At 39.8% G+C, this 14,554-nt stretch overlaps 1 protein-coding gene across 6 annotated transcripts in view; it reads right to left on the reverse strand.

Annotated features, from left to right (window-relative positions):
- The window catches only part of armc8 (armadillo repeat containing 8), a 110,463-nt gene that overhangs the window by 22,916 nt on the left and 72,993 nt on the right, over positions 1-14,554 (reverse strand). For all 6 annotated transcript variants that reach the window (XM_041200330.1, XM_041200332.1, XM_041200331.1 and 3 more), the window contains one exon: positions 13,961-14,056. In XM_041200330.1, coding sequence (XP_041056264.1) covers positions 13,961-14,056 — 96 coding nt within the window. The remainder of the gene's footprint in view (positions 1-13,960; positions 14,057-14,554) is intronic.

Consider the following 14,554-nt stretch of genomic DNA (forward strand, 5'->3'; position numbering starts at 1 on the left):
CAAAGAGACTTATGTGTGGTTGTACAAGGAATGCAGAAAGTTAGCATGCTGGTGCAGCAAGCAATTAGAAAGGTAAATGGCATATTGGCCTTCATTGCAAGGGGATTGGAGTACAAGAATGAAGAAGTCTTGCTACAATTGTACAGGCTTTTGATGACTGCACCTGGAATACTATGCGCAGTTTTGGTCTCCACATTTAAGAAAGGATATACTTGCATTGGAGGTGGTAATATGAAGGCTCATTAAATTGGTCCCTGGGGTGACGGGGTTGTCCTATGATGAGAGGCTGAGTAAATTGGGCTCATATTCACTGGGGTTCAGATGAAAAAGAGACAATCGTATTGGAACCTACAAAACTTGAAGGTGCATGATAGGGTAGACACTGAAAGGCTGTTTCCACTCATCTAAAACACAGGGGCACAGTCTCAGGGTAAAGTATATGATCATATTGAATGGCGGAGCAGGCTTGATGGGTCAAATGGTCTTCTAAAGCTCCTATTTCTTCTGTTGTATTAAAACTGATTTTTCCAGGATCATCCTGGAACGCAAAGATAACCCTCGGCTTCTTCTGTCTACTGTAAACCATTTTCTTAAATGGCACTTCCGTCTCTTCCTTTCTCACCTTCCAACAATGTGTGAAGCGTTCATTAACTTCTTTGTCACTAAGATTGAGAGCATCCAATCAGCTGCCACTTCCTCCCTTCCCAAAGCTCAATGGGCCTACCTTCCTCTAAGCTTCCCCACTCCCCTAGCCCTGAATTTACATCTTTCCCAAGTTTCTCTCCTATCTTTGTTCATGCACTCCAAGCTCACTTCGTCCACAAGATTCACCTCTTACTCTCCAGGCCCTTCTCCCACTAAACTGACAACCCAACTTTCCTTTCTGGCTCCTCCATGTTAGCTGATATGATCAATGACTCTCACCCCTCAGGTACCACATCACTTTCCTTCAAATCTGCCATCATCACTCTTCTCCTCAAAAAAACATTTGACCGCTCTTGTCCTTGCAAACTACCGCCCAATCTCCAACCTCCCTTTCCTCTCCAAAGTCCTTGAACATGTCACCTCCCAAATCTGTGCTGATCTTTCTTGGAACTCCACGTTTGGATCCCTATGATCAGGTTTTTGCCCCCGTCATGGTATCAATATAGTTCTCAAAATCACAAAAGACAACCTGCAGCTGTGACGAAGGTAAACTATCCCCCCCCTCACCATTCTTGATCTGCTTGCAGTCTCTCACACAGATGACCACATCATCCTCCTCCAATGCCTCTCCACCATCATTCAGCTGGGTGGAATTATACTCACCTGGTTAGATTCTTATCTAGAGAATCACCTGCATTAGTTTCTCTTTGCACTATTACCTATCATGTCTCCCAAGGATCTATCCTGGACCCTTCCTATTTCTCATTCGTTTTGTTCCTGGGTAACATCATCTGAAGACATGTTAGGTTCCACATGTACCCTAATAACAGCCAGTTCCGCCTCACCACAACCACCACCTCGCTCAACACGTCCACTGTCTCTAAATTGTCAGGCTGTTTGTCCAATATCCAATACTGGTTAAGCAAAAACTTCTTCCAACTAAATATTGGCAAGACTGAAGACATTGTCTTCAGTCCCCACCGCAAATTCTGCTCCCTAGCCAAAGACTCCATTTCTCTCCCTGACAACTGTCTATGGCTAAATCAGACTGGTCGCAACCTTAGTGGCATATTTGACTCAGATGAGCTTCCAACCATATATCCACACCATCACTAATACTGCTTATTTCCACCTCTGTATCATCACTTGACTCCATCCCTGCCTCAGCTCATTTGCTGCTAAAACTCTCATTCAACTCTCATTCATGCCTTTATTTCTCTCTGGATTTGACCAATCCAGCATACTCCTCCCATGCTCTACCCTCTGTAAACTTGGTGTCATCCAAAACTCTGCTGCTTGTGTGCTAACTCACACCGAGTCCTGCTCACCCATCACCCCTGTGCTCGCTGGCCTACACTGGTTCCTGGTTAAGCAATGCCTTGCTTTCCCTATCTTTGTAATCTCCTCCAGTTGTGCAACCCTCCAAGATATTTGCTCTCATCTAATGCTGGTCTCTTGAGCATCCAAGAATTTAATTGCTCCACCTTTGATTGCCATGCCTTCACCTTCCAAGTCCCTAAGCTCCTTAAAATCGATTTTTGCTCAAGATTTTGTTTAAATACCCTAATATCATAATAGCTGCAGTTTAGCGTCAAATTTTGTTTGGTAATGTTCCTGTGAAGCACCTTGGGATGTTTTCCCATATTGACCGTGCTATATAAATGCTAGTTGTTGTTACTTCAGTTTTCCCTCTCATTCGCCTCCTGAAGTCAAGGCACAAGGTCGTGGCTGAGATTGGCAACTCAACCCAGTCTAAAATTCCTGCTATACAGCCAAGTCTCACACCATTATGATACTATTTGATCAACATAGACTGACATTTTAGTTAATCTGTAGACTGCTCAGAACTCTATTACTACATCACTTATTTACAACAGCGCTCTAATTCTTTTCTAAAATTGCATCAAAACAACACATTCACTGGTGATAATTTTATCTGAACATATAATTCCATTTTGCCACAAAGCATAAAAGTTAGATAACTAGCACCATCTGGTGGACTTTGAAGTAAGATCTTCTGAAGTAAGACCTGGTATTATTGCATACTGTCAGCATCAAACTTACACAAACTATTGGCTGGGGCCAATGAGAAGTGATTCTACCAGTTTGCCTATCCAGTGATTATCTAAATAAAATCAAAACGCAAGCAACAGAACAAGTTCTGAACAGTCCACAGATTAACCAAAATGTCAGTCCATGTTGATCAAATTACATCACAACAATGTGGGACATGGCTCTATGGTAGGAGTTATATACTCAGTGAGTTGCCATCTCCTGTCATCCAAGTCATATGGTGCAAGATTACAGCAAGATAATCACATCATCATGAATGAGGCAACAGTATGTTTCACTGAACAAGAGAGTTTAGGAAGAACAACAAAGCCATTATATTTTCTAAACCAATAAAAGACAAATTTAAGACTGATATCAGGATGTTCTTCACACAAATAGTGACCGTGACCTGGAAGAGGCCAGTGGGTAGCACAGTGGAGGTCAACGTTTAATGGGTAAATGCACCTTTCAGTGAGGTACTGAGTCAACAAAACATGAATGTTCATATTTGAAACCTCAGTCTCTGTTTCTCAACCGAAGCAGATGTGGGAACAGCGCAAATGGCAGAGAAAATGGCCATGTTTCTTGTTCAACACTTTCTGCAGGATCATGCATGTGGTTGATCGATAAGGCCGGAATTTTCCTTCACTGTTGAATTACCTGTTAGTACTCACTAACCAGGCTCACAGGTGAAGACTGACTAATTGGGTGAGACAGTGAAGGATTGTGAACGTAAAAGAAAAAAAAGATCTTCTGCACATCAATAGTACATTGAACCTCCAGCACAAAATCCAAATGAATGACCAAAGTTCTGTGCTTGGTCTGATAACAGGACTATACCAGTCTTCTCTGAATTGTGCCTTTGCATCATTAGCATCCACCTGAGAAGTTAGTCATGGCCTCGATTTAATGTCCCATTCGAGAGACAGGACCCCCAACACTGCAACATGCCTTCAGTACTGCAGTGAAGTGCCAGCCTAGATTATGTGCTCAAGTCTTGAGTGGGGCTTAAACTCTTGACCTTTACATTCAAAGCTGAGCCTGCAACTACTGAGTTAAAGTCTGACAAAGTTAATTCTAACCATCTCCCCATGACATTCAATACCATTACCAATGCTGAATCCCCTACTATCAACATCCTGGGGATTACCATTGACCAGAAACTGAACTGGACTAGCTGTATAAGTACTGTGGGTACAAGAGCAGGTCAGAGGCTGGGAATCCTGCAGCGAGTAACTCATCTCCTGAGTCAAAGCCTGTCCACCATCTACAAGGCATAAGTCAGGAGTGTGATGGAATACTCTCCACTTGCGTGGATGAGCACAGCTCCAATAACACTCAAGAAGCTCAGCACCATCCATGACAAAGCAGCCCGCTTGACTGGTACTTCTTCCACAAATGTTCATTCCCTCCACCACCGACGAACAGTGACAGCAGTGTGTACCATCTACAAGATGCACTGCTGAAACTCACCAAGACTCCTTAGACAGCACCTTCCAAACCCATGGCCACTACCATCTAGAAGCTCAAGGGCAACAGATGCATGGGAACACCAACACTTAGAAGTTCCCCTCCAAGCCTCTCACCATCCTTTGAAATATATTGCCATTCCTCCACTGTCACTGCATCAAAACCCTGGAGCACTCTTCCTAACAGCACTGTGGGTGTACCTACACCACATGGACTGCAGCGGTTCAAGAAGGCAGCTCACCACCACCTTCTCAAGGGCAAATAGGGATGGACAATAAACGCTGGCCTAGCCAGCGACGCCCACATCCCATGAATGAATAAAAAAAATATAAGATCCTCTCTCTAGGAGAGCAACTCACACCTATGGGCTTCATACCAGGTAGTATATAACTCCATTTCGCTGTAAGTCAAATTTAAAGAAAGAATGTACATTTGTATATTACCTTATTCTATCTGCAGTATGTCTCAAAACAGTTGACTAGCAAAGGATTAATTCTGATGTGCTTACAGCAAGAGTCCACAAACAATAAATGAGATGAATGAGCAGTTAATCTGCTTTTGTGTAAATTGATTGAGGGGAGAATGTTGGGCCAGTAACAGGGAGAATAAAAATAAAAAAGTCCTAGTAACCAAGTCAGGCTTTTCATTAGAACCCTGAATGGCTGAGTTTAAAACATTAACTGTCTTCCTTTCTTTACAGATGTTGCCTGACTTGCCCAACATTTCCAGCATTTTGTGCTTTTGTTTTAGATTTCAAGCATTTGCAGTATTTCAGGTAACTTGGAGAACTAATTTGCTTTCATTCAAATAGTATCTTTATATATATATTAGCGGAATTAATCTCATGGCATTTCATTACTTAATGACTTTTTTTAATGTTACAAGAAATTGAATATTAATACTTGCACTTTTGACCTTAAACATCTTGATCTTTAATCTGTTCTTGAGGGAGGAGCGTTTAAATATGCAAACAGACAGCTCTTTTCTAGGAGACAAGTTGTAGTCCGCAATATAATTCCAGCAATGTGGTCTTTGCTTCACGCTGTACATATATCAGTCACAAGCTTGAATTGCAACTTAAATTACTCAAGGGTTTCCATGGCCTATTATTCCAAAAACACACAAACACTGTATCATCCCCAATGGGTTTTGTAATTCTCAATAGCATCCTCTACTTGTCTAGCCCAATTAGGTTCATAACCAACCTCTTAAGACTGGGACAGCATTTGCTAGACAGCAATGCACACCCTATTTTTTTTGTAGTTGTGTGGCTGATTTTTTTGCAAAGTAACTTAAAAGGGCAAACTTGTGCACAGCCTGTGCAAGAACTTTCACGGCCCTGCAGCTTAGTGGGAACATTGCTAGGCAGGTCAGGCACAACATTTCTTGTTAGGGAACTCTTTTGTTGTGTTGTCATTACTACAGGTAAATTTCCAAAATCTGCCTGTCCAAAAGCTGGACATTTTCGATAAGTCAATTAAATTGGTGATGACTTGACTCTTTTGCAGGTGTCCAACAAGGCAGGCAGTGCACACATTCTGAGGCAGGCGTCAGCACACAATTTTGACATAGGCATCAAAAGAGGCACCAGGGCCTGTGCCTCAAACAGGCATTAGCGTCTTTGTATCCACCAATAAGAGGCTTGATGCCTACTTTATGCTACCTTTATGCAATTGGTTTGCTCTGATTGCAGTCCTTAAAGAAAGCACTGCCAACCTCTACCAAAAAAGGTAAAGACATTGTCTGAACACAAAGCCAGGAGGTGAAGGATTGCATTAAAAACACAGGCTGTTGACCAAAAGTTGCCCCCATTTCTGATTGTTACTTCCTCCTCCTTACTGGTCACTGATCCCCATTTCTAGGCCAGCTCTGTCTTCCAATGCCTACCAGAGTGGCCTGTAATTAAAATAATATTTGCCAAGCTGCCTGGGGATACCCAACAGGCACATTTAGTTTGCCAGTCTGACGTCCGGCCTGATTAAAGGTCACATGTCCAAAATCCAGGAAAATACAAAATCTGGCATAGTCTCGGGCCCCAGGTTGCCAGATTTTGGACATCAGACCAGCAAGATTTCATCTTTCGAGTACAAGCGCTTTGTAGTTACTGATTTTAAGTTTGACCTTAACATGATTCTGACCTGTTTGGAGGTTACAGATTTCTATAGCAAATGAGCAACTGTATGATCTCTTCACAATATTCACCATTGAAAACATACTAAATTAATTTTACACACCAGATTTCCTAATCTTGCATAATATTTTTAGCTAAGTTATTCTTTAAGCAGGTTATGTACCCTTCAATATTCTTCATACACAAAGCTAAAAAAAATTCTTATTGCTATCTACCATTGGTCTTTCCAATTCAATGTAAATCAGCCTTCAGTTACCGGTTTCCACTACTGCTTTTCTTGTATGTTTTTAAAATCTGTTTAGTCATTAAGCTGCTTTTGCCCTTATTATTCGGCTGCTGAGATTTTGGCCTTGATATCATTCACCATAAGGGAATATGCTACTTTCAACATCTCAAGCCACTTTAGAAACAATTTTCTTCTGCTACTTTACCTTCTAATTCTCCCCCTCTCACTCAATTGTCCCTGGAATTCATGTAGTCCAATTTTTTGCTACTCTAAAGTTAATTACATCTGCATTGTTACTTTAAGTTTAATATGTTAAATTAAAGTCATAAAGTTATAATAAAAAGTCTAACTGCATAACTATCACTAGTATCCACAAGTTCACACTTGCAAATTTATCAAATCCAATGGTTTACTAAATACTGAATTTAATGTAGGATTGACTACTTCTGTGAAATTAGTAATACTTTGGCTTTTTCCTTCTGATTGCCCCCAGTCTGTCTACATCACTGTAATACTGAAATCCCCATATTGTTGCAACCACCTGCAGCCCTCTTCCTTGCATTAAAACTTACTCTTTGCATTCTCTAAGTATTCTTCAGTCTCTTGGCTCCAGTTCATTTATTCTTTTACTGACAACCACCTGCCTATATTCCAAGGGCAATATTTACATTACATGTCTTTTTCTCTAGTTCTCAGTTTATTCCTAATGCCCTTTCATATGTGCAAAAGGATTTAATTTTCTCCCTTGCCATCTTTGTATCCTTATTTGAGCCTTTTACTGCATTTGCAGTCTTTGTCTTTCTCTGTTACCTCTTGGTCAGTGAAAATAAGTTAATAATTAACATTTAACAAAATAATTCCAAGTGAATGGAGAGTATTGGATCATTTTTCTTTTTAATACCAAATTTTGCTTATTGGCCACCTCTTTAAAAAAATGAGATTAACAAATCAGAGCTTCATTAAAACAGCTGCTCTTTCCAACATCTATCTTTCTCTCAAACTATTAATGTTTTTCAGTCCAAAAATCTGTATAGCTTCGGAAAATAAATTCTTGTTCATCAACCTCAGGATACATGGATTTTCATTTAAGCAGGGCTAGAACTGGAAAAACTGCTTTTATAATTCTTAAAATAGATATCTAGACTTAAGTTCAACAAAACACTTTGTAGGGAATATGGAAATTATATATTGTCTATTAACAAACGGCAAAAAAAAATCCATTCTAAATTTTTCCAATTAATTTACAGCTATTTTGTTGAATGATCGCATTCTTACAAGCACTGGTAAAATGTACTTGGATGTAATAGCTTTGACCTGATCAACCAAAGGCCTTCTGACATAAAATTCAGTTTAGCTTTTTCAGGTAACCTTTTCCAAGACACATTTCAATAAACTGCTTCATTTCAAAATTACATTGTTTTGAAAACACTTATGGGTTAAATAAATCTATACTTTGAAACATCATATCATGTCATTAAGACTACTGACTGGAAAATAATATTCAAGTGGACAGTTAAAAGGGCTTATCATAGCTAGGATTATTGTCCATGGCACAATATAGCTACCTATGACACACAGTACACGACTTAAAGTAGATGTGGCTTGTTTGAACAGCTGGGTAAACTATAGGTTTGGAGGAAAGCACCAGCTGGTTATGTGCAACAATGTAGGCTTCATTAACTCAGTGATGCGCAGAGGTCTTTTTATGTCTTGGGTAAATGAGTTTGTTGGTCAACCAAACTTTAACTGCACACCTTCCTATGTTCTCATCAATTGCTACTTGCAATCAACAACAGCAAGAGACCGATGTAAGAATAAAGTGATGGCTTATTGAGACGTAGGGCAGAACACCAGATCATACATGCTCACTCAGAATCCTCCAGAGCTAGACTTACAGTTCCCAGTTGCTCATGCTGTACAGTGATTCATCAGTGCTGTCACATGATCAGTACTCATGCATTCTCTTAAAGGAAAGATACCTCACTTTACCACATCCCTCCCCCTTCGCTTAAAAGTACAGCTAACAAGCTTAAAACACATTAACTATTTACAGGTCAAGTCTCTCAGGGGGCCTTCTTTGACAGGTTGAGCGTCATAGCCCAACAACCTCAGCTGGTTTTTCTGAGACCTCCTTTTCAAGGGCAGTTGCCCACTATGTCCCTCAGCAGATAATTTCACCATCATCCGGGTGCAGTTACGTTCACTCCTGCTGCCCCTCCCCTCCAAGCTGAAACAGATAAAAGGGCAACAAGCACAAAGCAATACAGCAATGAGCTACAAGATGTGTGAGGAGAAAGAGGAAAAGGGGAAAAAAATTATTTGTTTTTCCTTCCGAGGACTGTCAATAATTTCTCTTTTTCTTCCTGTGTATCCTTATATCGGTAGCACTGACTCGTTTCTCTTTCTTCTTTAATTTCACTGCTGGCTGGACTAGACTCAGGCACGAGCTGAACATGAATGAGCTCAGTGGTTGGGTTTTCTGACAGCTCTTCCGAGAATTCAGGGCCTCCTAGCTTTAAAACTTCAGGGCTTTTACACAGCTGCTGCTTCAGCTCTTCCAATTCTTTCCTATTCTCACTAATAGTTTCCTGGAGAATCGCATATCATTTCCCTTTCTCAGCTAATTCGTTCCCTAACTCGGCCAGGGGTTTAACTCTTTTTCTTCTTCATATCTTTGTCGTGGAACAAACTGGCAGCTGATCGAATTTTGTAGCGCACACACATGCGCGCGCAAGTCCTTTAATAGATTTTCCATTTCCTTTCAAAGGGTGCTGACTTCAGCTTGAACTCTGTCCCGCTTCTATGGGCTTCTTCCACTGGGTCTTTGCATACATGTTTTTTTTTTTGCAGCAATACTTCTAGTTTCAAACTGGGAACTTAGCAAGCCCTCAAGATTAATCTCTCCCAGCCAGTTCATTCCGAGGAGACTCAGTCCCCTGCCTGACATTACAAAGAGGGGTAATTTTGGAATCTGTTCCTCATACTGCACCTTGACGTACCCCTTTCACATTTATTTCCTCGTCCAAGTATGTTCTCAGCTTTGTGTCTGAAACTTATAACTTCAAAGGATGGGTTACTTTATTCAGCTATCTAAATGCAGGCTCTCCAATGATGGACATCAACTCTCCCGTATCAACTTCCATCTTAATAGGTTGTCTGTTGATCATTATGGCTACTTGGGTTGGCTCGGTTCTGCCCACTTTGAGGTTATATAATGAATGAATGGTTGATTCTAATTCTTCCGACTCTTCCATGAGACATATTTCATGATTTTTCCTTCTGCCTTTATAGTGTTGTTTTAGCCTTTCACTGCAGTGCCGCCTTATGTGGCCATAAGGAGGCAGACAAAGCACTCAACTTGTTTGAGCTGTCATTCACTCACTGGAGGCCTGGATGTATTTCTCTCATTCATTTTGTGGATTTTTACTGCAACACTGTTGTTTTTCAATGATCTGGAACTAGAGAATGTTTCCTGTCTTTCCAGAGTCTGAAGTTTTCGCGCTTTTTGTTGCCGGATTGTCCCGCTCGACCAGATGGATGGCGCCATTTTGTGTATCTTTTATAACTTCAGAATTTCTAACAGCACTATCCATCGCGGTAGCTAATTCTAATGCCTTACTGAAGTCTAGACTAAGCTCAGCTAGCAAATACCTTTAGATAGTATCATCTCCAATCCCGCATATCAGCCGGTCTCTCAATATGTCACAATAATGGACATTCCAAACTCACAATGCTCAGTTAATGCCTTTAAAACGGCCACATTGTCAGCTATCGTCTCCTCAGGAAGCCAGTTCCTTGAATTAACTTGAAGCGTTGCATAATAACTGAGGGCTTTAGTCTCAGGTGGCTCTATACAATTTTCATTAACTCATCAAAAGTCTTCGAATCTGGAGCGCTAGGTGATATAAGGTACTATACAAGACCAGCTCGTACATTTTGCTCCAGCAGGAGGACAAAAAAACCGCCCTCCTCTTCTTCCCTGAGATGTCATTAGGTGGTAAAAAAGAACGCTAGGCGTTCTACATACTGAGACCAGTCATCTGAAATGGGGTCAAATGGACTGACACGCCTGAACTGCGGCATCATGAACGATTGCAAAGGGACTGCACTTCCGATAGGCTTTCCAGGTAATGACAAATTTAGGTGTTTAGCTTACCACGAAGTCGTGCTCTCTCTGGGGTCTCTTATAATTTTCTGCCCATAGCCGTTTTAAATGTATTTCCATTTTAAGAGCAGTAACTTTTTTTTAAACTCTGTCTCTGCAGCTGTCGGGTTTCGCGATCTGAGTTTTGGCGGGATCTGCATGATCATGATTCTGCAGGGTTTTGTTTTAATTTTAAACTGCAGCCCTGCTTTCTGTTCTGATTGCTGGCTGTCACCTATTTTACAAGGTAAGATACAGATGCTCTTTCCAATGCTTTGCTCACCCATCTTGAAATTTATTTTCTTTTGTTCTTAATCCTCTTTGCCTCTTCTATGTCTTGGGTAAATGAGCTTGTTGGCCAACCGAACTCTAACCGCACGCCTATGTTCTCACCAATTGCTGCTTGCAATCAATAACAGGGAGAGACTGATATAGGAATAAACAGTGATGGCTTGGGACATAGGGCAGAACACCAGATCATATGTGCTCACTCAGAAACCTCTGGAACTAGACTTACAGTTCCCAGTTGCCCGGGCTGTAGTGATTCGTCAGTGTTGTCACATGATCAGTACACTTGTCCTCTTAAAAGGGACAGGGTACCTCACTTTACCACAGGTCTGTTCCCACACTGATCACTGGACATGGTGGTAATGCCCTAAAACATAATCATGGCTGAAGCTGGCACTTTTGAGACACCAGTTTGTCAACATAATGCCTCACTTATATCATTTAATCCACTTTGCTATCTGCTTTTTTGCCCACATGCTGTGACAGAAAGCAGTCAGGACTAAGAGGTGATCACAGACATGGCTGTTAAAGAGTAAACTATAGTGCCATCTCATGACTTTGCACAAGGATATGCAAGGCCACCTGAATGCAAAGCAATTTGAAGTCAGACCCTGTAGTGGGTTAGTTATTCGTTTCACTGGGAACATAAAGGGCAAGCCACAGTTTAGGAATTAGAAATCGCACACTAGACACCTGTAATAAAGGAGAGCACTATGAGAAAATATGACAGGCAAATAAATTAACAGCACTTTGTCTGACCTTTGCCCAAAGAATTTCTCTCCAAAGAAGCATAAAAGGGTGGAAATTGACGCCTGGCAAAGAAAACATGGAATAAGATGCCTTCCTACACTTAATAGAGGTTTTATTTAAGAATGAACTCAGACACTTAGCTGTATGCGTCTTGTACATGAAGCAGGGTGCAAGTTCCTTCCTAGTTGCGCTAGTGGTTCTGCATCTTTTTGATAAGCATCAGTGTCCTGCTTTGGTATTGATCATATGAACATACAAATTAGGAGTAGGCCACTTGGCCCCTTGAGCCTGCTCTGCTATTCAATAAGATCAAATTTTAACCTTGACTTAACATTCCTGCCAACTCTGATAACCTTTCACCCCCTTGCTTATTAAGAATCTATCAACTTCTGCCTTAAAGATATTCAAAGACTCTGCCTCAACCACCTTTTGAGGAAGAGAATTCCAAAGGCTCTCAACCTTCAGAGAAAAGTTTGTTCCAAATGAAAATGGTGAGTTTTACTTTCTTCCCGCAGTTTTAACTGCATATCTGTGTAGTGTCAGCATTTAAGTGTTATAACTTGTAACCATACATTAATAATCACCAGGCCCCAGCTCTTAAATACAATCACCAAGACAACTGCGTATTTGCTTTTAGAATAGAGCCCAAGCAGGTCTCAATGCTTTGCCGAAGCTGTACCAATAAATACTGCTGATTATTGATCAGGAGTGATAGACTCGTCACCTGTTTCACATTCCATTTCCACATCAGGTTGACAGACTAGAGTTTATGATCCCTATTTCAACAATTGCTTTGAGTATTTCCTTTGAATCAGCGACATCCAAAAGGAATTAGTGCTGACAAAGGGAGTCTAGAGAATAAAAAATGGCTAAGAATGTAGTTATTGACATCCACCAATAACTGTAATAAAAGTATGAAGCAAATTTTGTAATGCAACATTTACTTATTTTTCTGCTATAAGAGATCTCATTAATTAGGTCCAGAAATAAGCTGAGCAATGAAGGTTGCATTGCATGTCCTGTCATTGCTTCCATAGTAACTGTAGAATCATTGACTAGAAAATGGAAAAACAACCTATTATTTCTACAAGAGTATCTCATTTTACAAGATTATCTCAATTATTAAAGAGAACTTGAAATCTGATATGTATAGTTAAGCCTTTAATGAATGCAAAAGCATTTGAACACTATTCTGACAATTGAAAAATAATCAGGCTATGCCATCCAAATTGGATGCAATTTTTTTTTGAGCAATGAACATAGATAAATCCGGCCAGCATTTAAAATATCTGCACCCCGCAAAATTACTAGTAATAGGTTTTTTTTGGTTCCAGGTCTCCTATCTCATTTAAAACATGAATATATTTTAAATGCTTTAGCAGGCAAGGAAACAGAACAAAAATACTACCAGTAAATTATATTTACACTGAGTCCTAAAACAAGACAATTTTTATACTCTTATTCCCAGAATCAAATTTTGGAAAAGACAGCAAAAATAAGAATGCAAACATTCAAAATGCTATAGGCCATTTCAAAGTAACCAGAGGAAGTGACATGTACAATGCCTAGGTTTTCAATAATTTCAGTTTTTCTTCTGAAAACCTATCTTGAAATATTATTGACAAACCCTGAAGATCCAGTTTGTTTTTCTACAGATTCAAATGCATAATCAATAATTTATGTTGCAATACTAGATTATATAATGGCTAGTCAAAGGAACAATCGTATTCAATCTGTCTCCTTTAATGCGAACATACAACTTGCATTTACCTAATGCCTTTAGCATAATACAAGTCCAAAGGCATTTAGAGGCAACAAATGGATGCCAAGCAATGCAGAATTTGTGGGTATAACCATAGGAATGTTAAAGAAACAGGTTTTGAGGAAGCTTTTGAAAGCAGAGATGGAAGTAGAAAGGCAGTAAGTGATCTTTAGGGAAGGAGTACCAGAGTGTGAGGTCAAGATGCTTGAACGCCCTGCCACCGATGGTAAACTGAAGATAAAGGGAGGAGATAAAAGAAGTGTTGAAACTACCATTTCATCTATTCTTAAAAGAACATGGAATCTATATTCAACTATTAACAAGTACACTGCATTGATAATACGTCAAACCCCTGCAAAGTTAGGTTTAATATCCAGAACGTTGCTGAAAGGATAAGTGCGGGTTGTTTGCGTTGACAATATACACGGCACATATTCAAATAAAAATGCCTTAGCATGTAGCATAAACGTCTTCAAGAAAAATGAAACTTACTTGCTCTTTAACTTCAATATTGTGCTCTCCCTCAAGGATGAGGGTCACAGCTTGCATTATTTGTTTTCCATGTGTGCTCATTATCTGGTCTATGTGCTAGCAATAAAACAGAGTCACATTATATATTTTCAAAGTTAAGCCAAGCAGACTTTTCTTCAACGTTTAATTATTTCACATAACATCGCAAAATATATAGGATACAAATTGATGGGTGTGCATGACACTGATGAAATTAAAACTACAAAAGTCAACAGAACCTGCTGTAGACTTTAGGAGATAGCCTTTAACCAAAATTACTCCTTGCACAAACTTTTACACTTGTAAGTAAAGTAGAGATTGAACTTTATCATTCTACAACAGATGTTAGAGAATTTCATTCCAAATAGTGGGGGGAAAAATGAACAATGATAAAACACGAAGTAAAAAGGGGAGATAAGGTCTTTTGGTCATTTTTTTCTCACTCAATTCTATTTGTTTACATTAATGGAGTTAATAAATGTTACATTGATTTTTCTTTTTAAATTGATTGATAGGCAACAAACAGGATTGAGTTTTTATTTGTTGCACTGAACTTAAAAGCATGTGATGCTGGAA

This window comes from Carcharodon carcharias, chromosome 12, assembly GCF_017639515.1.
Source record: "Carcharodon carcharias isolate sCarCar2 chromosome 12, sCarCar2.pri, whole genome shotgun sequence".
Taxonomy (NCBI): domain Eukaryota; kingdom Metazoa; phylum Chordata; class Chondrichthyes; order Lamniformes; family Lamnidae; genus Carcharodon; species Carcharodon carcharias.